At 44.6% G+C, this 26238-nt stretch overlaps 1 protein-coding gene across 4 annotated transcripts in view; it reads right to left on the bottom strand.

The window, feature by feature from the left end:
* The window catches only part of ANXA11 (annexin A11), a 142246-nt gene that overhangs the window by 61490 nt on the left and 54518 nt on the right, over positions 1 to 26238 (bottom strand). For 3 of the 4 annotated variants that reach the window (XM_069753093.1, XM_069753098.1, XM_069753096.1), the window contains 4 exons: positions 23282 to 23376; positions 21320 to 21757; positions 21070 to 21151; positions 20441 to 20535 (listed from right to left, as the gene is read on the bottom strand). In XM_069753093.1, coding sequence (XP_069609194.1) covers positions 20441 to 20535; positions 21070 to 21151; positions 21320 to 21757; positions 23282 to 23376 — 710 coding nt within the window. The remainder of the gene's footprint in view (positions 1 to 20440; positions 20536 to 21069; positions 21152 to 21319; positions 21758 to 23281; positions 23377 to 26238) is intronic. The other variant, XM_069753097.1, reaches the window with a different exon arrangement.

Below are 26238 nucleotides of genomic sequence, written 5' to 3'. Positions count from 1 at the left end.
AAACATTTTTTTTTAGAGGGCAGAAAGTCAGAAAGATTCAAACTTGATCAGCAATTTCTCAGTTTTCCTACAAAATCTCCAAACCCATTTTCCTTCTTTTTTTTTCTTCTTCTTCTTCTTCTTAGGGACCACCTCACATTTGAAGTGACTTTGAGGGGCCTATAGGACTGAAAATACCCAAAAGTGACAATACTCTAAAAACTACACCTCTCAAAGTCCTCAAAACCACTTTTAAGAAGTTTATTAACCCTTGAGGTGCTTCATATGAATTAATGGAATGTGGAGGGAAAACAAAATGAATATTTTACTTCCTCACAAAATTTTTTCTTTAGCCCCAAATTTTTTACTTTCACAAGGGCAACAGGAGAAAGTGAACCCCAAAATTTGTTGTGCAATTTCTCCCAAGTACGCCAATACCCCATATGTGGAAGAAAACTACTGTTTGGACACATAGCAGGGCTCGAGAGGGAAGGAGCACCATTTGACTTTTTGAAAGGAAAAATGTCTGGAATCGATAGCGGATGCCATGTCGCGTTTGCAGAGCCCCTGATGTGCCTAAACAGTGGAAACCCCCCACAAGTAATCCCATTTTGGAAACGAAACCCCTCGTAGATTTTATCCAGGCATTTAGTGAGGATTTATAACCCAAAGGTACTACACACAGAATGTGATGATATTAGGTCATCAATGAATATGTCATTTGTGTTAAGCGCAAGTGCTTGCTACTTGAGTTGCATCGGGGTGTTCCGGTATGCTCAAGCGACCCGATGCAAACTTGAGTAGCAAGCACTTGCACTCAACACTAGTTGTCATATAGTCATTTTATTATTTCTTTTACTTTAAAAAAAAAAACTCTAACCCCAACCCTAACCCTGGCCAACCCCAACCCAGAGCCCAAGCTAAGCCCAACCCTAACCCCAACAAAGCCTAACCCTAACCCCAACCCAGTCCAGCCCTAACCCTAGCCCAACCCTAATAGCAAAGAATGAAAGAAATAAAAATTATAAAATTAAAAAAAAATAAGTACGGTATTCTGACTAAGGGGATGACATGCCAATTATTGGCTTTTGATCACTGTGAGAGTCTTATCAGTAATCAAAATGAATCAATAGCAAAAATCCCTGCTGTTACAGCTTGGTGCCGGCCGGCAGATCTCGGTGGGCACACTGCGTATGCGCTCGCCGTTTGCTGGAGCTGAAGGGACCGGGGGATGGCGGAGGTACGTGGGTAGGCTTGGAGACCTCATTTCTCTCTCCTCTGACATGTATATCATGTCAGAAGAGAGAGAAATGTTTTTAATAGCTGTCACATGGCGATCACATGATCGGGGACTGGAAAAACCGACCCTGATAGTGTTCTCCAGGGTTTCAGCTACCCCTGATAGCTGAAACCCCGGAGATTATCCGACGCTGGGGGGGGAAGTTGCTAGATTTTTATTCCCATTCAAAGTTTTAAAGCAGCAATGAGGGAATAAGGACCCTTATAAAGTTGAAAGGACTTGGTAATCATGAGAGAATAAAGTGTGAAAAACAAGGTTCCATTTATTATACATCCAAAAATAATCCCTGTTAAAAGTTTTCGGTCCTGGTTTAGACCTTCATCACAACTGGTATAGTTGCGAAATTTCTATTCTCCAGTGTAGTTGTTCTGTCATCTAGTGGTACTTAAAGGGCCACTGTCACCCCCTCCAGCCGTTATAAACTAAAAGAGCCACCTCTTGCAGCAGTAATGCTGCATTCTAACAAGGTTGTTCTTTTAGTTTTTGGTGCATGTATTCCCAAAATAAAGCGTTTTATTACTTCTCCAAAATACCTGTCTTTATCCAGGGAGGCAGGTCCTCACCCCCCTGCTTGAAACGCCACACTGCCGTCACTCAAATATTTAGGGGCTCCGGGCGCCGCCCCCTCCGCTCTGTTTTCGCATGAAATCCAGTGCCTGCGCTGTGTAGTACTGTCTGGTGCAGGCGCAGTGAGCTCTGGCCGTCTGACGTCACAGCCATGCTTGCAGACTGCACCTGTGCGGACAGTGCGGCCACCCACCTTGGGAATCCCAGCCCCGCAGTGTGTTATGCATTATGCACACTGCGTGGATGGGATTCATGGGCAGGGCGGCCGCACAGGCGCAGTCTGCAAGCCTGGCTGTGACGTCAGATGGCCAGAGCTCACTGCGCCTGCCCCACACAGTAGTACACAGCGCAGGCGCCAAATTTCATGCGAAAACAGCGCGGAGGGGGCGGCGCCCGGAGCCCCTGAATATTTGCGTGACGGCAGTGTGGCGTTTCAAGCAGGGGGGTGAGGACTTGCCTCCCTGGATAAAGACAGGTATTTTGGAGAAGTAATAAAACGCTTTATTTTAGGAATACATGCACCAAAAACTAAAAGAGCCACCTTGTTAGAATGCAGCATTACTGCTGCACAAGGTGGCTCTTTTAGTTTATAAGTTTAAACAAGTTTATAGTTTAAACAAGGACTAAGGCTGCCTGCATGCCATGTACGAGAGGAGGAACCTGTTGTCAGCTAACGCTTAGGAAATCGGCAATCTGCATCGCTGGGGATGGCCAATTCTTTTCAACTTTACTTACTACGGGCTGAATACCCTACTTGGGCACCACATTTCCTGGTTTTAAGAGTACAATGAATATTACAGATTACTGTGGAATAAGGACCCTTAATGGACGCTGTTTAAACGCGTATCGGCGGTCTGTAAGGGGTACAGTAAATTAATACAGCTCGAAGACTATATAATTGCTAACCTCAATGGTAAGTTGTAGCGTGTAAATCACAATTGGTTTTAAAAACTGCTCAGAGAAAGGACAATGATTAAAAAAAAAAAATCACAGAAAAGAAACCAGCCTTACCGACACCAGGTCAGATAACCAATGCACTAGCAGGATGCAGCATATTGCACATTTTTCCATTTTGCCAGAATAAGCCAGGCCCTTTAGTGTTGGTAGGGTGAAATGGGGAGTCTTTCTAGTGGGGTGCACTTATATAAAGCTGAGCAGCCCGCCTGATCTAATAGTATGGGCGTAATCAATAGGCTGTAAGCCAAATACTGTCAATCACATGTATCTGTGTGACTGGCGTCCTATGCCTAGAGCCATACATGCCCAGTGTTCCCTAAAATAAAAAAGCCGCAGTGCTCAAATTTTCCTTCATTCATTATGTCTAAAATAACACTTGAGACGGAGCCTCATAGAATGAGAATGTTACTAGAATATGTATACTTGTAATAATAATATAATAATCTTTATTTTTATATAGCGCTAACATATTCCGCAGCGCTTCACAGCTTGCACACATAATCAATGTAATCAATGATAAAGACAAGTCCACACATTTCCCTACTGTCTGACCAGAACAAATGGAGAAGCGGTCCCTTCCTGACTGACCATGACCATCAGGTCAGGTCTTGCTTAGTTACTATGGACTAATGATAGTGGCTGGGTGTGGATGTTTTGGGGGTACACTCAAACAGGGCTTAAGGCAAGTTCCCAAAATGAGGTTTTTGACGCAGCGTATTTTCACTAAGCAAAGAATGCAGCGTCCTACAGTTCCAGCAAAATGGATGGGATTTATAGAAATTTCATACCCTCTTTTTTGCTTTCTTTGTGCTTTTTTTTTTAAATGTTCAACACTGAGTGCTTTTTACAAGTGAAAGGAGCTTCGATGGGGTCCAAATTCTCCCCTTCACTCGCCATTCCTTATATGGAGTGGTGGTGGGAGGAGAATTACATTATAATTACATTATTCATCATTCTAATCCATTTCTGACCAATCTGAATTGGTACGGACGATATAGCGACAATCTCCTCATTGTTTGGTCTGGCGACATTTCGTCCGTGCCTTCATTTGTGTCATGTCCGAATTCTAATGATCTCAATTTGAGATTCACACAAGGGGACTGCATTGCTTTTTTTACTTATCTTCAGGGTGATAATGTGGCTGGTACAGTCCATATGTCACTACATAGAAGGGATATTTCAGGTAACAATTCTCCTTGCATCTAGCTGTCACCCATTCCACACCACTAGATCAATTCCATATGGGGAGCTGATGGGTGCCGAATTCATTTGCTCAAATTAATGTGGATAAAGAATTTGTGTGCGGTAGACTGAGAGACAGAGGATATAAAACTTCTAATATCAATTTGGAACTAAAAAAGTTAAAACGAAAATCTAGAAATTAACATTTGTATTGTAGTAAATATAGCCCTAATACCCCTAATTTATGCCCCATTACAATCTCTACGCCATACAGCTTACAATTTGGTCAGATTAAATCCATTATAGAAAAATATTTACCTGTCCTAAATCAGGATGATGCGCTGAGGCATATATTAACTCCTTAATGACCGAAGCTTTTTATGGTTTTGCGTTTTTCGCTCCCCTCCTTCCCAGAGCCATAACTTTTTTATTTTTCTGTCAATATGGCCATGCGAGGCTTTATTTTTGCTGGACAAGTTGTACTTTTGAACGACACCATTGGTTTTACCATGTCATCTACAAGAAAACGGGAAAAAAATTCCAAGTACGGTGAAATTGCAAAAAAAAGTGCAATCCCACATTTTTTTTTGCTAGGTTCACTAAATGCTAAAACTGACCTGAAATTATGATTTTCCAGACCACCAAACATGTCTAGGTTCATATTTATCTAAGTTTGAAAAAAGCTCCAAACTTTGCTTAAAAATACACTATATATATATATATATATATATATATATATACATATATACATACATATATATGTGTGTGTGTGTGTGTGTGTGTGTGTGTGTGTGTGTGTGTGTGTGTGTGTGTGTGTGTGTGTGTGTGTATGTATGTGTGTATGTGTGTATGTATGTATGTATGTATTTCCAAGACCCGTAGCGTCTCTATTTGTCGTGATCTGGGGTTGGGCGATGGCTTCTTTTTCGCGTGCCGAGCTGACATTTTTAATGATACCATTTTGGTGCAGATATGTTCCTTTGATCACCCGTTATCTGGAGTTTTGATTTTTTTTCTCGCTACACCGTTCACCGATCAGGTTATTTTTTTTAAATTATTGATAGATCGGGCGATTCTGAACGCGGCGATATCAAATATGTGTAGGTTTGATTTTTTTTTATTGTTTTATTTTGAATGGGGCAGAAAGGAGGGGGCGATTTGAATATATATATATATATATATATATATATATATATATATATATATATATATTTTTTTTTTTTACTTTTGCTATGCTTTAATAGCCTTTAATAGAAGCTGGCATAGTCTGATCGGCTCTGCTACATAGGGGCAATGCTCAGATTGCCTCTATGTAGCTGAATTACAGCATTGCTATGAGCGCCGACCACAGGGTGGCGCTCACAGCAATCTGGCATCAACAACCATAGAGGTCTGCAGGAGACCTCTGGTTGTCACACTGACACACCACTGACCCCCGATCATGTGACGGGGGGTCAGCGGTGCACGCATTTCTGGCCGTATGCGCCTGTTAAATGCCGCTGTCGGAGTTTGACAGCAGCATTTAACTAGTTAATAGGTGCGGGCGGATCACTGCTTTGATGCAGGCTCACCGTCAGAACCTGCATGAAAGTGGGGGTTCTGCCATCGGATGTACTATTCCATCCAATGGCAGAAAAGGGATAATTACATTCTCTACTCTGTACAGTTTACAATTTGGTCAGATTAAAAGGGGTTGTCCACCCCCCGGATTGCCGTTTGCAAAAAGAGCCCGGTGAGCAGCGCCGGTAGGGGCCCGGTGAGCAGATGAGACGGGGCCCGATGTGGGCCCTCTCTGCCCACCGTGCCCATACGCCAGTCAAGTCAGTAATGCCCTGATGGCGGCGGGCAATCTGAGCGGTAGCCCAGGGCCCCCCAAACCACTGGGCCCTGGGCTACCGCCCAGATTGACCCTATTATAATCTGCCTCTGGTCCCATCGGACAATGCCTGCACACAGAGACACACACACCAATGACCCCACCGCACAGCGCCGCAGTCCCCCAGCCCGCACACTCCAGCACCTTCAGCAGCCCCGCGCACCACCACCGCACCAGCCGCACATCTCAGCACATGAGCGGGGCCAGCCAGCAGACCCCAGCCCCGCCTACCCCTTCGATCCCAGCACAGCCCCGCCCGCCCGCAGATCCCAGCCCTGCCCGCCCCAGCACAGCCCCGCCCACCCCCAGCCCAGTCACTCTTGAGTGACTGCTGTCTGTGGCGGCTGGTCACGCCTGCTGCTGACGTCACGACAATTTCCAGAGTGTGGAAATTGACGTGACGTCGGCGGAACTTAGCGGTGGCTGCAGCCTGGGGGTCACGTGACCCGGACTCAGCCCCCGCCATAGCCCCGCTCACAGGCGAAAACGGCAACAGAAGGTATTTATTAAATTCATTAGGGGCCCCGGGGGGGTTAACTGAAAGTAGTGGCGGGCCAGAATGCTGGACAATGTCTGTGGGCAATATGCTGGACACACTGGGGCAGATTGCTGGACACACTGGGGCAATATGCTGGACATACTGGGGCAGATTGCTGAAGTCGGACACACTGGGGGCAATGCTGGAGACACTGGGGCAGTTTGCTGGACACACTGTCTGGGGGCAATGAAGACAAGAGCACAGGGAGGTCAAAAATACTCTAGGGTTTCTGGTTCTGTAATTGTTCTCTTCTATCTACAAGACTAGGGAGTCCACCACTCCTTATGGGTCATTTGCATCAAAGCTGTTCCATCCAGCATGTCCACATGAAAATTCCCTCACTGAACCCTGTTTATACAGGTGCTATACAGATGATCAGGTTTTTAAATACATCAGATAGGGATTATATACATTAGGTAGGACTGCTCTATATGGGTATACCTTGACGATTGGTGGAGCAGCTTAGTATACATTTTTTTTTTGCAAAAAAGTATCAACTAAATACCCTGTTTTTTCCATCTTTTGACTAGCACTTGCTTATTACTGTGATTTTTTTTACACCAGAGTAATTTTGACCTCACTGTGCTCTTTTGTGTCTTCAAGTTTCTTGGTGGTGTGTGAACAGGTTCCTACAGACTTGTTCATTGTGCAAGTAGCCGATGTGTTTCTGTGTCGGGGGCAGAGATGCTGGACACACCGGGTGCAGAGATGCTGGACACACTGGGGGCAGAGATGCTGGACACACCGAGGACAGGACTGGAGACATGGGCAGAATGTAGATACGGAGCATGATTGGAGACATGGGGCAGAATAAAAGACATGGGGCAGGATTGGAGACAGATCGTGCAGGATCATGGGGCAGGATGGATAAAATGGAGACTGATGGGGCAGGATGGGGAGCTCATATGGGGCAGGATGGATACTCATGAGGGCAGGATGGGAGAACATATGGCTGAAAGCCAGGAATGAGATACACGGGGCCAGGATGGGGGATATTATTATTACCAAAGGGGCTAATTAAGGGATATTATTACTAAAGTGATGTATTTAATTTTTTGAGGACACTTTTAAATGGGGGGGGGGGGGGGCGGTCCGGTTACTGTGTAAAGTGATACTATGTTGCCTCTTTTTCTTCATGTGGTGTAATGTAGAAGTTGGGAAAAATTAAGTAATGTGTTCTGCTAGCGGAGTTCGAGATAACTGTGTTATTTCCTGCAGAGACGAGTCTTCGCTGGATGAAGTGATGGCGGTCTGTGTTGGATGAAAGATGAAGGACTTCACCTAGAGACGTCACTGGTGAGTCAGTGTGACCTATACACTGACACTATACAATGTATACTATATACTGAACTGAAGGGTAAATTGACTAGATCAATGGATGGTTATAGTTTCACACAGCAACTATTTTTCTGGAATAATCTGGTTCAGGTATATGATGACCCCGTCGCATGACCGGGGGCCCACAGTGTCTGAACAGCCCAGGGCCCTGGCTACCCTTAATCCACCCCTGGATGGGACTTCAAGTCCCATCGGGCTCTGCCTGCTACAGTGACAGCGAGTGACACATTAGCCAATGATGGGACAGTAGTAGTCCCATCATCCGGCTAATGTGTTGAATGTAAAAAAAAAAAAAAAAAACACATACATACAACATACATTACACTCATACAGAACATGCACAATGCGACATGCACCATGCGACGGCATACGACATGCAACATGTGGCGACATGCAACATGTGGCCACATGCACCATGCGACGACATGCACCATGCGACATGTGGCGACATGCACCAACATGCGACATGCACCATGTGACATGCACCATGCTACGACATGCACATGCACCATGCGATGACATGCAACATGTGGCGACATGCACCATGCGACAACACGCAACATGTGGCGACATGCACCGTGCGACATGCACCATGCGACAACATGTGACATGCAACATGTGGCGACATGCACATGCACCATGTGACGTGCACCATGCGACACGCAACATATGAAATGCAACATGCCACATACAGTGTTATGGACCTGGTGGTTAGGAGCACCCGGCACGACCTGATAGTTAAACTCACAGAGGACAAGCTCTGGGATGTGGGAGCTCTGCTGACCGCAGGCCCTAATCCTATCACAACAACTAGAAATAGCCGTGGAGCGTTCCTGACACTCCCTAGACGCCTCTTCACAGCCTAAGAGCTAGCTAGCCCTAGAGATAGAAAATAAAGCCTACCTTGCCTCAGAGAAATTCCCCAAAGGAAAAGGCAGCCCCCCACATATATTGACTGTGAGTAAAGATGAAAGTCACAAACGCAGAAATGAAACAGGTTTCAGCAAAGGGAGGCCAGACTTACTAAACAGACAGAGGATAGGAAAGGTATCTTTGCGGTCAGCACAAAAAACTACAAAAGACCACGCAGAGTATGCAAAAAGACCTCCGCATCGACTAACGGTGCGGAGATGCCACTCTGCATCCCAGAGCTTCCAGCTAGCAAGACAAAATCATGATAACCAGCTGGACAAGGAAACAATGAACAAATAATAACTATCAGGAACTTAGCTTCTGCTGGAGAAGACAGGTCACCAGAAAGATCCAAGAGCGAACTGAACCAATGCAGGAACATTGACAGCTGGCATGGAGTAACGATCTGAGTGGAGTTAAATAGAGCAGCCAACCAAAGTATAAACCACGTCACCTGTGTACAGAACCTCAGAAGCAGCAGCTTCACTCACAGCCACCAGAGGGAGTCCATGGACAGAACTCGCCGAAGTACCATTCACGACCACAGGAGGGAGTTCGACAACAGAATTCACAACAATACAGTACATACAACATACAGATAGACATACAGTACATATAACAGATTACTTACTGACCATCACTTGTTACTTTGATCCCCAAAGCCAGTGTCACCTGTAAAAAATACTAAAATAATAAACAAACACTATACTCCCTGTCCGCAGATATCCAATTAAAACAAGTGTCCCACGACGATCTCCCGTGGAGAGCAGCAGCATCAGCTGATACGACCGCTCTCCAGGGGCTCCAGGAATACAATGATGGAAGGTATCCTTCCACAATGTATTCCCCACAATGTATTCCTACGCCCCTGTGAGAAAATAGTCCCTAGCCCCACTTCTGGCACTGCTGTGTGAGAAAGTTCCCACGCAGCAAATGCCATAAAGTGAGACCAGTGAACTATAGTAACCTCTCAGTGATGCACTGCAGGAGCAATTGTCTCCTGTCAGTGTGTCACTGAAGGTCCTATAGAGCAGTGACATCACCCGATGTCACTGTTCTATAAGGGAGATCATTGTGGGACACTTGTTATTAATTGGACTACGGCGGACAGGTAGTATACGGTTTATTATTTTACATTTTTTGCAGGCGCTGAAGTATGGTAAAATTAAGAATATTAAAATACTTTTCTGGCTTTTTTTTTTTTTTTTTAACTCTTTCACTACTATAGGATTAATAATGGATAGGCGTCTTATTGACGCCTCTCCATTATTAACCCGGCTTAATGTCACCTTACAATAGCAAGGTGACATTAACCCCTTATTACCCCATATCCCACCGCTACACGGGAGTGGGAAGAGAGGGGCTAAGTGCTGGAATTGGCGCATCTTATAGATGCGCCATTTCTGGGGCGGCTGCGGGCTGGTATTTGTAGCTGGGGGGGTCAATATCCATGGCCCTCTCTAGGCTATGAATATCAGCCCGCAGCTGTCTGCGTAGCCTTTCTGGCTATAAAATATAGGGGGACCCCCAAGTCATTTTTTTTTTTTTTGGGGGGGGGGGGGGGGAGGGTCCCCTATTTTAATAGCCAGTAAAAGCTACACAGACAGCTGCGGGCTGATATTCATAGCCTGGGAGGGGCCATGGGTATTACACCCTTCCCAGGCTAAAAATATTGGACCCTGGCCATCTGCTTTCCCCCTCCGGTGCAGAAAATTGCACGGGTGCCCACGCCATTTTTTTTTCCTTTTTTTACTGAAACATTGTTCATTAACTCCTTTCTGCCAGCTGACGTAATTGTACGTCAGCTGGCAGTATCCGCCACTTTGAAGTGGGCTTCGGCGGTGAACCCACTTGAAAGCCACAAACATGTCAGCTGTTCTCAATACCAAAAAAAAATTTACATGATCGCTAAACGGCGTAGCGAGAAAAAAAAATCAAAGACGGGGCAGCACGGTGGCGCAGTGGTTAGCACAGCAGCCTTGCAGCGCTGGAGTCCTGGGTTCAAGCCCCACTAAGGACAACATCTGCAAAGAGTTTGTATGTTCTCTCCGTGTTTGCGTGGGTTTCCTCCGGGCACTCCGGTTTCCTCCCACATTCCAAAGACATACTGACAGGGAATTTAGATTGTGAGCCCCAATGGGGACAGCAATGATAATGTGTGTAAAGCGCTGCGGAATATGTTAGCGCTATATAAAAATAAAGATTATTATTATTATTATTATTATTATTAAAGACCAAAATTGTTTTTTTTTTTTGGTCGCCGCAACATTGCATTAAAATGCAATAACGGGATATCAAAAGAACGTATCTGCACAAAAAGTGGTATCATTAAAAACGTCAGCTCGGCACGCAAAAAATTAGCCCTCACCCGACCCGATATCTCAGAAAATATAAACGCTACGGGTATCGTAAAATGGCGCACTTATTTTATTTTTAGCAAAGTTTGGAATTTTTTTTCACCACTTAGATAAAAAAAATAACCCTGACGTGTTTGGTGTCTATGAACTCGTAATGACCTGGAGAATCATAATGGCAGGCCAGTTTTATGCTGTGTGCACACGTTGCAGATTTGAGTGCAGAATTTTCTGCACAAAATCTGCATCTACTTGCAGAAAACGCAGCTGCGTTTTTGATGCATTTTTTCACGTTTTTTTCACGTTTTTTGCGCGGTTTTGATGCGGGTTTTTGGTGCGGTTTTGATGCAGTTCTTGGTGCATTTTTTGCGTGGTTCTGATGCAGTTTTGATGTGTTTTTGGTGCAGTTTTGGTTGTGGTTTTGATGCAGTTTTTGGTGCGGATTTGGTGCAGTTTTGATGCAGTTTTTGGTGCAGTTTTGAGTGAAGTTTTGATGCGGTTTTCATGCATTTTTGATGCAATTTTTGCTGCAGTTTTGGTGCATTTTTTGCACGGTTTTGATGCATTTTTTTAAAAAATTTTGGTGCGATTTTTGTGTGTTTTTGAAAGCTAAATAATGAGGTGTTATTGAACAAAAAAAAAAAAAAAAAAAAAAAGATTTGTGATGTCATTATTGTCCAACCTCCTCTTTTACATTTGTCCAACCCACACTCAGTTACACACAAGATAGACTTATAGATGATAGATGAAATGGATAGACAGATCTACATATAGATAGATCTATAGATGCATACATCTATCTATTCATACATCTATCTATAGATATATCTGGATAGATATATCTATTGATAGATGTATGGCTAGTGTAGGGTGTGTGTCCACTGTCCGGATTACATCCGAATTAGCTGCAGATTGGATGCTGCATACTTGTAATCCCATCGGATGATGCCTGCACACACCCCAAAAGACCCCCCACACAGCCCCGCACACACCCGAACAGCCCCGCACACACCCGAACAGCCAGGCACACACCCGAACAATTCCGCACACATCTGAACAGTCCCGCACACACCCGAACAGCCAGGCACATACCCGCACACATCCGAACAGCCCACAGACCCCACCCGCACACACCTGAACAGTCCCGTACACATCCGAACAGCCAGCAGACCCCGCCCGCACACACATACAAGCACACAGTCACCGCCCACACACTTCCCTCCTCCCGAACTGCAGCGTTTCTCGGACCCACATCCGCAGCAAAACTGCAGATCTTTTTTACATCTGCGGTTTTGCTGCGGATGTGCCCAACTCAATGAACGTCTAAGGGTGCAGAACCGCTGCAGTTCGGCACAAAAGTAGTGACATGCTGCGGGAAAAAAAAAGCTTCGTTTCGGTGATGCTTTTTCCGCAGCATGTGCACAACAAGTCTGCGGCTCCCATAGCCTTACATTGGTTTTGCACTACACTGCGGATTTGATGCAATTCTGTGCAACAAAAAACCCTGCAATCAAATCTGCAACGTGTGCACACAGCCTTAGCATTTAGTGAACCTAGCAAAAAAGCCAAGCAAAAAACAAGTGTGGGATTGCACTTTTTTTGCAATTTCATAGCACTTTGAATTTTTTTCACATATTTTATTACACGACATGGTAAAACCAATGGTGTCGTTCAAAAGTAGAACTTGTCCCACAAAAGACAAGCCCTCACATGGCCATATTGACGGAAACATTATGGCTCTGGAAAGAAGGTGAGCAATAAACGAATAAAGCTCCAGGGGTGAAGGGGTTTAGAAACATGGATATGGACATATCTATGGAAATAGACATAGATATACAGTCATGGCCAAAAGTATTGACACCCCTGCAATTTTGTCAGATAATACTCGGTTTCTTCCTGAAAATGAATGCAAACACAAATTATTTGGTATTATTATCTTCATTTAATTTGTCTTAAATGAAAAAAAACACAAAAACAATTGTCCTAAAGCCAAATTGGATATAATTTCACACCAAACATAAAAAAGGGGTGGACAAAAGTATTGGCACTGTTCGAAAAATCATGTGATGCTTCTCTAATTTGTGTAATTAACAGCACCTGTAACTTACCTGTGGCACCTAACAGGTGTTGGAAATAACTAAATCACACTTGCAGCCAGTTAACAAGGATTAAAGCTGACAACCTCTGTCCTGTGTCCTTGTGTGTACCACATTGAGCATGGAGAAAAGAAAGAAGACCAAAGAACTGTCTGAGGACTTGAGAAACCAAATTGTGAGGAAGCATGAGCAATCTCAATGCTACAAGTCCATCTCCAAAGACCTGAATGTTCCTGTGTCTACAGTGCGCAGTGTCATCAAGACGTTTAAAGCCCATGGCACTGTGGCTAACCTCCCTAGATGTGAACGGAAAAGAAAAATTGACAAGAGATTTCAACGCAAGATTGTGCGGATGTTGGATAAAGAACCTCGACTAACATCCAAACAAGTTCAAGCTGCCCTGCAGTCTGAGGGTACAACAGTGTCAACCCGTACTATCCGTCGGCGTCTGAATGAAAAGGGACTGTATGGTAGGAGACACAGGAAGACCCCACTTCTTACCCCGAGACATGAAAAAGCCAGGCTGGAGTTTGCCAAAACTTACCTGAAAAAGCTTAAAATGTTTTGGAAGAATGTTCTCTGGTCAGATGAGGCAAAAGTAGAGCTTTTTGGGCAAAGGCATCAACATAGAGTTTACAGGAGAAAAAAAGAGGCATTCAAAGAAAAGAACACGGTCCCTACAGTCAAACATGGCGGAGGTTCCCTGATGTTTTGGGGTTGCTTTGCTGCCTCTGGCACTGGACTGCTTGACCGTGTGCATGGCATTATGAAGTCTGAAGACTACCAACAAATTTTGAGGAATAATGTAGGGCCCAGTGTGAGAAAGCTGGGTCTCCCTCAGTGGTCATGGGTCTTGAAGCAGGACAATGACCCAAAACACACTTCAAAAAGCACTAGAAAATGGCTTGAGAGAAAGCACTGGAGACTTCTAAGGTGGCCAGCAATGAGTCCAGACCTGAATCCCATAGAACATCTGTAGAGAGATCTAAAAATGGCAGTTTGGAGAAGGCACCCTTCAAATATCAGGGACCTGGAGCAGTTTGCCAAAGAAGAATGGTCTAAAATTCCAGCAGAGCATTGTAAGAACCTCATTGATGGTTACTGAAAGCGGTTGGTCACAGTTATTTTGGCTAAAGGTTGTGCAACCAAGTATTAGGCTGTGGGTGCCAATACTTTTGTCTGGCCCATTTTTGGAGTTTTGTGTGAAATGATCAATGTTTTGCTTTTTGCTTCATTCTCTTTTGTGTTTTTTCATTTAAGACAAATTAAATGAAGATAATAATACCACATAATTTGTGTTTGCAGTCATTTTCAGGAAGAAAATGAATAATATCTGACAGAATTGCAGGGGTGTTAATACTTTTGGCCATGACTGTATAGATACATATCTATCAATCTATCTTATCCATCTATCTATTATCTATCTACCTACCTATCTAGCTCTGTGTGTAATGGAGTGTGGGTTGGACAAATGTAAAAGAGGAGGTTGGATAGAAATGACATCAGAAATCTTTTTGAAGAGAGAGGAGGGAGGGGTTTGGGTGTGTTTTGGAATGGGTGTGCTAGGTTCGGGCTTAGTGGCCAGTGCCATGCATCATGGAACTTCTAGTATTAGAGCACAATAACTCAGGAGAAAGGAAGTTGTCGATTAACCCCATGAGAGCTGGATCCAGCACTGAAGATGTGCTGCTACAGCATGATAAGAGGTAATATTGCTAAAATAAACAGTGGATGTTTTCAGTGGCACATAATAGCAAGATTTATGAAAAAAAAATTATTGTAGTGGACAACTTCTTTAAATCCATTATAAAAAAAATATTTATCTGTCCTAAATTAGGATGATGCTCTGAGGCATATATTAAATCAGACCTGGGCAAGATGCGGCCCGCGGGCCGCATCCGGCCCGCCTGACGGTTGTAAACGGCCCGCCGCCCCAGGCACCGCTCGGCTCCCCTTCCCTTGCCGCCCGCCGCCCCAGGCACCGCTCGGCTCCCCTTCCCTTGCCGCCCGCCGCCCCAGGCACCGCTCGGCTCCCCTTCCCTTGCCGCCCGAGGCACCGCTCGGCTCCCCTTCCCTTCAGCCACGCCTGCGCCTGTGCGCCCTGCATTCAAACTCCTGTCCGCTGAGAGGCGCTGACCGCCGCTGGCACTTCCGCATCAGGGAAGCGCCAGCAGCAGGTGACGTCCCTCAGCGTGACACATGCTGCTGCTCTGCTCCGTTGCGCCGGTGTTCTGTGTGGCACTGCAGCGCTGTACTGAGGTCACTTGTGGAGTCGGACGGTGCCGGTGGTCGGTGGTAAGGGCTCTGGGTTATCTGCTCCTCAGTACTTGCGCACTGGGTCATCTGCTCCGCTGTACTTGGGCTCTGGGTTATCTGCTCCTCTGTACTTGTGCTCTGGGTTATCTGCTCCTCTGTACTTGTGCTCTGGGTTATTATCTGCTCCTCAGTACTTGTGCTCTGTGTTATCTGCTCCTCAGTACTTGTGCTCTAAGTTATCTGCTCCTCTGTACTTGTGCTCTGGGTTATCTGCTCCTCAGTACTTGTGCTCTGGGTTATTATCTGCTCCTCAGTACTTGTGCTCTGGGTTATTATCTGCTCCTCAGTACATGTGCTCTGGGTTATTATCTGCTCCTCAGTACTTGTGCTCTGAGTTATCTGCTCCTCTGTACTTGTGCTTTGGGTTATCTGCTCCTCAGTACTTGTGCTCTGAGTTATCTGCTCCTCTGTACTTGTGCTCTGGGTTATCTGCTCCTCAGTACTTGTGCTCTGGGTTATTATCTGCTCCTCTATACTTGTGCACTGGGTTATTATCTGCACTAATGAAATCTGGACATTATGGGGGCACTAATGAAATCTGGACATTATGGGGGCACTAATGAATGAAATCTGGACATTATGGGGGCACAAATGAAATCTGGACATTATGGGGGCACTAATGAAATCTGGACATTATGGGGCCTGGATAATCTCTGCATTGTTTAACATACTGTTTGTTCATGAAAATATAGCATATGTATACTACAGTATTGGGTAAAAATTAGTTAATTATATTAGTCCGGCCCTCTAAAACATCCAAATTTCTCATGCGGCCCCATGGCAAAATTAATTGCCCACCCCTGTATTAAATGGTAGATATGCCGCTACGTGGAAAGGTGGGGACACTCTTTAGGAGACACATTATTGCTGTGTCTGTTCAAAGAACACCCTCCCGAAGGGAATTGGCTGTCACAAAAGGGTTTTTTTCAAATGTGTCAAGTTCTGTAATGTATGTTAGTTGGCTGACAACAAGAGAATGTCATTTCTGTTGCCCACAGGTGTCTGCCACAGTATCAATTCTTTCATTAGCTGTGGCACGTGGTGTACTGCACCGATATTGGATGTACCATGAGGAAATTATAAGACGGATAGCGGAACTTCTAGTCAATATAAAGAATAAAGTTAGCTCGTACGCAGGGGCGGTCAAACATTTTGTCAATACTCATAATGGTGACATTTCCAATTTCAAATTCTATGGGTTTGATAGACCTGTATGCCCCAATAGGGGAGGCAACTGGCAGAAAGAACTGACCAAACAGGAAGCTTTCTGGATGCTTACACCTTGAATACAAAGTTTTAGAACGGGATGAATTATAAAAATGATCTTTTCTACATTACTCTGGTATTACGATGCCGACGTGAGGAAATGGTTAATGTTTATTTTTTATATAATAATATATCTAGAATTATTATTCTATTATTGCAGTTCTATTTATGATGATAAGAGTATGTGTGCGCTGCGTATTCCTATTATTGAAATAATCCTGTTTATTCATCCATGCGCTGGAGCTTCTGTGTTCTGTTCTTGTCCTCAGGTGTTTTTTTTTTTTAGCTTAACCCTGCTGTTCTGTTGGTCAAAAATGACCGACTTTGAACTTCAATATTCTTTAAAATATTCAAGATGCGGCTCTGAAACCCGTGGCCGACCGACCCATCCTCATTTAAGTCAATCAACCACAAGTTTCAGAACCGCATCTTGAACACCCCAAAAAATACCAAAGTTCAAAATAGGTCTCCCCAGACCGAACAGAACAGCAGGGTTAAAGGGAATCTGTCACCCTAAAAATGGCCTATTAACTAAACTAAGGCCACCGGCATCAGGGGCTTATCTACAGCATTCTGTAATGCTGTAGATAAGCCCCCGATATATCCTGAAAGAAAAGAAAAACAGGTTATATTATACTCACCCAGGGGCAGTCCCGGTTCTATTCGGGTCGAATGGGCGTCACGGTCTGGGGCCTCCCATCTTCATACGATGTCGTCCTCTTCTTGTCTTCTTGCCGTGGCTCCTGCGCAGGCGTACTGATTTGCCCTGTTGAGGGTAGAGCAAAGCACTGCAGTGCACAGGTGCTGGGCCTCTCTGACCTTTCCCGGCGCCTGCACACTGTAGTACTTTGCTCTGCCCTTAACAGGAAGATAAGAAGAGGATGACATCATATGATGATGGGAGATGCCGGATCCGGACCGCGACGCCCATCGGATCGGACCGAACAGGGACCGCCTCTGGGTGAGTATAATGTAACATATTTTTCTTATCTTTCAGGATACATTGGGGCCTTATGTACAGCATTCCAGAATGCTGTAGATCAGAGGTCCCCAACCGCCGGTCCGCGGACCAGGACCGGGCCATTGAGGTTTTTCAGCCGGTCCGCGGCGCCGCTGACAGCTAGCTTCGCGGCCCTGCGCCTGGTCAGAGCACGCTCTGTGACAGCTCGCAGCTCCCGGCAGAGAACATTATGCAGGACGGGGCGGGGCGTCAGGCGGGTCTTAGTGACGCAGCCCTCCTGCGCAGCATGGTGTGTTCCTGATGGGGTGGGGCGGCAGGCTCTCCTCACTGACACGCCCAGTGGCGTATCTAGGGGGGGGCAGCCGGGGCATTTGCCCCGGGCGCAGCCGGCAGGGAGGGGCGCAGTCGGGCCGCCTCATTCGGCGGTCCGCAGTGTCTCCCCCGGCGGCTGCATTCTGCCACCCCGGTCAGGGAGTCAGCTGTTCTCTGTGCCGACTGTCAAGCTGACAGCCGGCACAGAGAAGCTGCAGAGCGCTGGCTCCCAACGTGTGCAGAGGTGGAGGGGAGCCCCTGCAGGGTGGCTGCAACGGGCAGGGAGAAATCCCCGCAGCTCCGCTGCCCAGCGATCTGTCTTCCTGCTTCCTCTCACACAGACGCGCCGCTGGATGACGTCATCATTCAGCGGCCGGCTGTGTCAGAGGAAGGCAATGAGATGCTGTGGTAGAGTGCGAGGAGAGGTGAGAGGGGTGTGTGAATGTGTGTGTGAGAATGTGTGTGCGAGAATGTGTGTGTGTGAGAATGTGTGTGTGAATGTGTGTGTGTGAGAATGTGTGTGTGAATGTGTGTGTGTGTGTGTGTGAGAATGTGAATGTGTGTGTGTGAGAGTGTGTGTGTGAATGTGTGTGTGAGAATGTGTGTGTGTGTGTGTGTGTGTGTGTGAGAATGTGTGTGTGTGTGTGTGTGTGTGTGTGTGTGTATGTGTGTGAATGTGTGTGTGTGTGTGAATGTGTGTGTGTGTGAATGTGTGTGTGAGAATGTGTGTGTGAGAATGTGTGTGTGAGAATGTGTGTGTGAGAATGTGTGTGTGAGAATGTGTGAATCACATTCTCATTATAAATGTCATAATTACATGATAAGTATGCACTAAGCTCCACCCCTCCATAACCCCACCCCATATGACCAGAGCCCCACCCCTGCCCCACCCCCACCCCACCGGGCCATGGAAAACTGGTCTTGCTTAAAGCCGGTCCCTGGTGCAAAAAAGGTTGGGGACCTCTGCTGTAGATAAGCCCTTGATACCGGTGGCCTTAGTTTATAGGCCATGTTTGGCATGACAGATTCCCTTTAATCAGATTTTATTGGTTATACAAAACAAAATATAACATAAAAACAAATTTTCATTTGGGCCACGCAGGGCCTCATTGCATACAATAAACAGAGAATAATACCGCTCTTCTATATCCAAGTTGATCACAGATGCATTTAAGATAATCTATACACTATACTCTTTTCTCTCTCAGGTGTTTTTTAGTGCTCCGAGTGTGCCCGTCTGGGTTTTCACCACTGGTTAGTTATATTACCACTTGAGATTGGCCCCTTAAATCTATTTAAAGGTGTGCGGACGTATTTATTATTATGCTATGAATAAATGCGGTTGGATCGCTCAAAACGCATCAGTTTTTATGTTCATCTGCATGTGTGATTTTTTTCATTTTTTAATGGATCTTCAATAAAACTTTATCATCTTATTTCTTTTTTTTTTTTAAAGCTGTGTGAACTCACCTGTAGCGCTTGTTAAAGATTTGCAATATGATAGTTTGTCTTGCAGGTATGCAGAGTTTTATGTACAGAATTTCCCCATAGAATATCATTAAATGTATAAAATCAGGGAAAAAAGGCAGGTTTGTTTTTACTGTGTTTCCGCAGTGTCAAATGCACACTAAAAACACATGTAGTCAACTACAACAATAAAGTTTAGGCAAAGCCAAATACCAGGAAGGATCAAAAACAAAGCAGCCCAAAGAGAGAAAGACCGCAGTGCCAAAACAATATAAAAAGGCATGAAAAAGATGCACAAAAACTCACCAAATAATCATGAGAAGGTAGCCTAAGGCTGTATGATTACTAGATTAGTTATGCACCCTTTATATAAGAATTTATGTGGCTTATTACTGATAAGATCAAAACTTAACAGCTCGATAGAATGGTCTAGAAATTAAGAAAATGTTGTATGCTTTCTATATGGTAAGCTATCCATTTATTCTGATCGATTATAGAAGAAAAAAGTCCACACACTATCTAATTGTTCAGTAACAAAACAAAAAAAAAAAACACTCTGCTACATCTCTGTTGCTGCTCTGCAGTCCTGGGTTTACATGTAGCCAAGGGCAACATCTGCATGGAATTTGTATATTTTCACTGTTTTTCCTGTGAGCTTCCTGATCAAGCTCCAAAAACATTACTAGTCCTATAATGTATCCAAAATAAGTAACGTAATGTTGTGTACACCACTGGGGACAGAGATTGAGAAAAATGGTGAAATTCTCTGCACAGTGCTGCAGAATATTTTGGTGTTAGGGGACAAGATAAAAATGAATAATAACCTCTGCCCATCAATGTATTTGTACATTGAGAATAAAAAAAAAAAAAACTTTCACGTGCACATATACAAATATCCATCCCCACACATAGTCATGGTAACCAGAATAAAAATATCCAATGTGTGCCTAGCTGACAGCAATGAGAGACCAGAAACATGATGTACAATGGAAATGTACAAATCTAAAATGAACACCTACCTTTCCGTAAGCAGTTTTGAAGGATAAAGCGATTTGCTGCCTTTGCTTATTTGACCGGCTTCCCAGACATTCAATAATGGCCTTTTCATCAGTTCCTGACAGAACATACAAATTGTTATTTTATTTAATGTTTATCTGAAGCCCAAAGTGAGAAAAATAATCAGCAGATTATAAATCGCAAGAAGCTTACTGACAGTTTTGTTTTTCATGATAAATGTTCTAGGTAACAATTTACAATGCTTGTGGTGTACTATATAGATTTCCTTACACCAACAGCACAAGCAAAGGCTCTTTTTCAATTGAGATGCGTACAGCATCAGGCACACCAGTGTGCACACCTCTGGTATGGTAGATTGCAAAGCAGTCAATATGGTTCAGTCCTGTGCGCTACATATGGCACCAAAACACCCACAGTGGAGCATTCAGCATGAGATGGGTCATCCTATGCAGATCCTATTACTGCATAATCTAATATATATGCCACAATTCATAACGGCTGATTCAAGAAGTCATTTATCATTTCCAGTTTTGAAGATTTATGATGCCAACATTTATAGATTTGGTACAAAAAATAGTAGGGTAAAAACAATATCAACTGCATTAGAAAATCTTCTTTTGCAATTCCTTACCAAATCCTTTCATGGCCTTTCTGAGAACTTCAGCATCTCTAAGTGGATCAAAGTTTGGTGCATCTGTGATAGTGCCTCGATTCTAGATAGAAAACAAGTGAATGCTGAAACAAGCAGAGCAATCTTCATACTGTGCATTGTGTGCATGTAGGGTTTTATGTAAAGCATTCACAAATTAAAATCAAAAAGGTTCATCCTCCATAAAGAACTCTTTTCAATACTCAATTTTGGCTTTACTAGAAAAAATTACCTTCATATGAGGAATATTGGGTGTCACTGATGGTTGTGTTGGATACTGTGGCATAGAGGGGCTTACTGCTGGAGCTTGGGGATAGCCTGGCATTGGTTGCTGGCCAGGGAACGTCATTGGAGGCTGTCCTGGTGCAGGCATCGGCGGCTGTCCTGGTGTTGGAAGTGGTTGTCCTGGAAGCTGACCTGGGTATCCTGCATTATACCCCGGCATCCCTGGTTGAGGTCCACCATCTGGAGCAGGATACATACCATAACCAGGCACTTGAGGTTGTTGTGGTGCCCCAAAGCCAGGTGCAGGTGGATAACCACCACCTGAAGGTGGATACTCACCACCTGCTGGTGGATAACCACCACCTGCTGGTGGATAACCACCACCTGCTGGTGGATACATTACTTGGGCAGGGTTCATTCCTCCAAATGGGTAGCCTGATCCTGGCTGTGACAAATAGAATACATTTAATCAAAACAACGTAAGATACCTAGAAGTTCTACAACTCCTGTATATGCAGAAGTTTTTCTCTAAATTCTTTATCACAAAATGCCTCAATCAAGAGAAAACAGTAGCACAAATCTGACAGCAAACTATTTGCTAAATGGAATCTGTCAGCAGGGTTTTTGCTACCCCATCTGAGAGCAGTGTGATGTAGGGACAGACTCCCCGATTCCAGCAATGTGTCTCTTACTGAGCTGCTTGTGGTAGTTGTCATAAAATCACCGTTTTCAGAGTAGCAGATGACTTGAGGACTAGTAAGCTGCTGCCAGGTAGTCCTCCATATTCATGAGCTGTGTATAACCCCGCCTCAGGCAGCTGTCTATGTACATTGTACATGTGCAGAAAGCTGCCTATCGGGGGTATGGCGGGGTTAAACAGAGAACTGCTAGCATAGTAATTACATTTCAGAACTGGATCCTTTATTAGTTACTGTGGGTTGACATTTCTGTGTTTTGGGTTATAGATTGTATTCTGCTAACAGCTTTGAAGAGGTTCACACCGTTTAACAAACTTCTGCCCACACTCTCAGTTATGTGTAAAAATACAAATTATGCTTTACTTCCTCCCAGGATGCAGCACTGTTGCCACTGCCACCCGTCTCTGTTTGACTGCAGCGGTGAAATCATGTCAACAGCACTGCAGCCATTACCGGCCTCAAGAGGGTGGTGCTGTCTAGATCGGCAAAGAAAAGGACTTCATTCATTGTCAGAGGCAGCAGTGTGTACATCATATCACTTCAGCCGCCAAACAACAGAGACAAGGGCAGCAGTGGACACACAGCATTGGACCTACCCAGTGAGGGTAAGTGAAGCACAGTTTGTCAATTTGGTTTACATATAAGTAGGCCTATGGGTAGAAGTCTACTGATTGTTGCCTCCACAAACAATACTTGTTTAGGCTGTGTGCACACGTTGCGTTTTTTTCGCGTTTTTTCCCGATAAAAACGCTATAAAACCGCAAAAAAAACCGCATACAATAAGCATCCCATCATTTAGAATTTATTCTGCATGTTTTGTGCACATGATGCGCTTTATTCCGCGAAAAAAACGCATCGCGGTAAAAACCGCAGCATGTTCATTAATTTTGCGGGGTTTTTTTGCGGATTTCCCACTACAAAATGCATTGGGAAGTGTCCGGAAAAAAACGCGGCAAACCCGAAGAAAATGTCCGTTTTTTCTCAGGAATATTCTGCGAGAAATCCTGAACGTGTGCACATAGCCTTATACTCAAATACCTTTTTGATCTTTAAATGGGTATTCTCCAATTTACTATTATAGGAATTACAGAAACAGCAGAGCACAGCCTATATGGCTGTCCCCACAAAGCAGGCCTCCTCTGGCCAAAACATATAGACAAGTATTCCCATCTCATACATGAATTGCTAAGATGGGAATATACTTTAATGGCAGGTTTCCGTTAAAGGATAATATTAACTCATTTATTGTTCCAATTGCAGAGAGTACTCACCATATATTGCTGTGGATTGTACTGCTGAGAGAAGCCTGCTTGCATATCCAATCCAATGGGAGGTGGGTTACTGGGTGCACCCCATGGGTTACTGCCTGTAGTAGAAAAACAAGCAAAACAAACATTATATATACCCAAGAATAAAACACAGGCGCTTCTCACAAAATTAGAATATCAAAAAGTTATTTTATTTCAGTTCTTAAATACAAAAGGAGCGCATATTATTTGCAGTCATTATAAACAGAGTGATCTACTTCAAGTATTCATTTCTGTTAATGTTGATGATTATGGCTTACAGCCAATGAAAACCCAAAAGTCATTATCTCAGTAAACTAGAATATTTTATAACACCAGCATGGAAAATGATTTTAAAATCCCAAATGTTGGCCTACTGAAATGTATGTTCAGTAAATGCACTCATTACTTGGTCGGGGCTCCTTGGCATCAATTATTGCATCAATGCGACCTGGCATGGAAGCGATCAGCTTGTGGCACTGCTGAGGTGTTATGGAAGCCCAGGTTGCTTTGATAGCAGCCTTCGGTTCGTCTGCATTGTTGGGTCTGGTGTCTCATTTTCCTCTTGACAATATCCCATAGATTCTCTATGGGGTTAAGGTCACGTGAGTTTGCTGGCCAATCAAGCATAGTGATACTGTTGTTTTTAAGCCAGGTATTGGTACTTTTGGCAGTGTGGACAGGTGTCAAGTCCTGCTGGAGAATGAAATTTTCATCTCCAAAAAAGCTTGTTGGCAGAGGGAAGCATGAAATGCTCTAAAATTTCCTGGTAGATGGTAGCGCTGACTTTGGTCTTGATAAAACACAGTGGACCTACACCAGCAGATGACATGGCTTCCCAAACCATCACTGATTGTGGAAACTTCACACTAGATCTCAAGCAGCTTGGATTTTGTGCCTCTCCACTCTATTCCTAAAGACTCTGGAACTTTGATTTCTAAATGAAATGCAAAGTTTACTTTCATCTGAAAACAACACCTTGGACCACTGAGCAACAGTCCAGTTCTTTTTCTCCTTGGCCCAAGTAAGACGCTTCTGGCGTTGTCTATTGGTCACGAGTGCTTGACACAAGGAATGCGACACTTGTAGCCTATGTCATGTATACGTCTGTGTGTGGTGGCTCTTGAATCAATGACTCCAGCAGCAGTCTACTCCTTATGAATCTCACCCAAATTTTTGAGCAGCCTTTTCTGAACAATCCTTTCAAGACTACGTTGATCCCGATTGATTGTGCGCCTTTTTCTACCACACATTTCCCTTCCACTCAACTTTCAATTAATATGCTTGGATACAGCACTCTGTGAACAGCCAGCTTCTTTAGCAATGACCATTCTGTGGCATGTGTCGATGACGGCCTACTAAACATCTGTCAAGTCAGCAGTCTTCCCCATGATTATGGAGCCTACTGAAACAGACTAATCAGAGGCCTAGCTTGGGTTATAGTTAAGGGGGGGGGGGGGGGGGGGGCAAAACTTCTGAGTGGGCCCCTAACCAGGTAACCTTGATTACAACTCGGTGACGCACCCTAATAGTGGAGGAGAACCTCAGCAGATGACAGCTCTATTACTGAAGATAATCTGTATTTCAAGACCAACATAGATATTACCGCCATATGGTCAGTGGTAGATACCAGCTCTACAGAACATATAAGAGATCACTGCACAGTTACAGATAATGACTTACCGCTGACGTCCTTTCTGATGGAATCGTTCACTTTTCCCGTCTTTTCCATCTGGCCCAGACCGGCTTGACAACTTCTTCCAGCAACGACTCACCTGCAGAGAATACAACAAAGACACGTTTCACTTCTCATACTCCAGCCCCATCTATTCCCAACCTGCAAACTCATCATCCTGCTGATACCCCAATACTGAGTCACTGCTGCCCTTTTGTGACCCTATTACTGCACCTGATATCCCAATACTGAGCCGCTGCTGCCATATGTGTTCCTATTACTGCACCTGCTGTGTGATTCTTTGTGCCCTCTAAATTCTAAAGCACCCCTCTATAATATAGTAATGCCGGGTGAAAGTGCCCTAGAAAACAATGCCCACGCTTTGCCCCCCAGAAAGTAATATTAGCCTGTGTGCCCCTTTAATAGTCACAGTAACCTGAGTTCTCCTATAATAAGTGGCAACTTCACATTGAATAATGTCCCAAATCTGCCCCCCTGTACAGCTTCCCTACACACAGTATGATGCGCTCTTATACATACCATGATGCCTCCTCACTATAATGCACCCCCACAGAGTATACTGACCCCTCAGTAGCACCAAACTGTATGCTGGCCCCTTCACTGTAATCCCCACACTGTGCGATGGCCCACTAGATGGCCTCCATATAGTATAATGCACCAGATAGTCCTCAATATAGTATAATGAACTACCCATAGGCAGACTATATAGCACAAGGCAGCACCCCATAGGCAGACTCTGTAGTATAAGACAGAACCCCCATAGGTAAACACTGTAGTATAAGACATCACCCCATAGGCAGAACATGTAGTATAAGGCAGCACCCCGTAGGCAGACCCTGTAGTATAAGGCAGCACCCCATAGGCAGACCCTGTAGTATAAGGCAGCACCCCATAGACAGACCCTGTAGTATAAGGCAGCACCCCAAAGGCAGAGCCTGAGGCAGCACCCCATAGGCAGACCCTGTAGTATAAGGCAGCACCCCAAAGGCAAACCCTGTAGTATAAGGCAGCACCCCATAGGCAGATCCTGTAGTATAAGGCAGCACCCCAAAAGCCGACCATGTAGTATAAGGCAGCACCCCAAAGGCAGATCCTGTAGTATAAGGCAGCACCCCCATAGGCAAATCCTGTAGTATAAGACAGTACCTCCATAGGTAGACCCTGTAGTATAATACAGTACCCCCATAGGCAGACCTGTAGTATAAGGCAGTCCTCATAAAAAAAAAACAATACTCACCTCTCTTCC

Source organism: Ranitomeya imitator, chromosome 2 (assembly GCF_032444005.1).
Source record: "Ranitomeya imitator isolate aRanImi1 chromosome 2, aRanImi1.pri, whole genome shotgun sequence".
NCBI lineage: Eukaryota > Metazoa > Chordata > Amphibia > Anura > Dendrobatidae > Ranitomeya > Ranitomeya imitator.
Note: the sequence above shows the minus strand (reverse complement) of the source record. Positions and strands in the feature narration are given on the sequence as shown.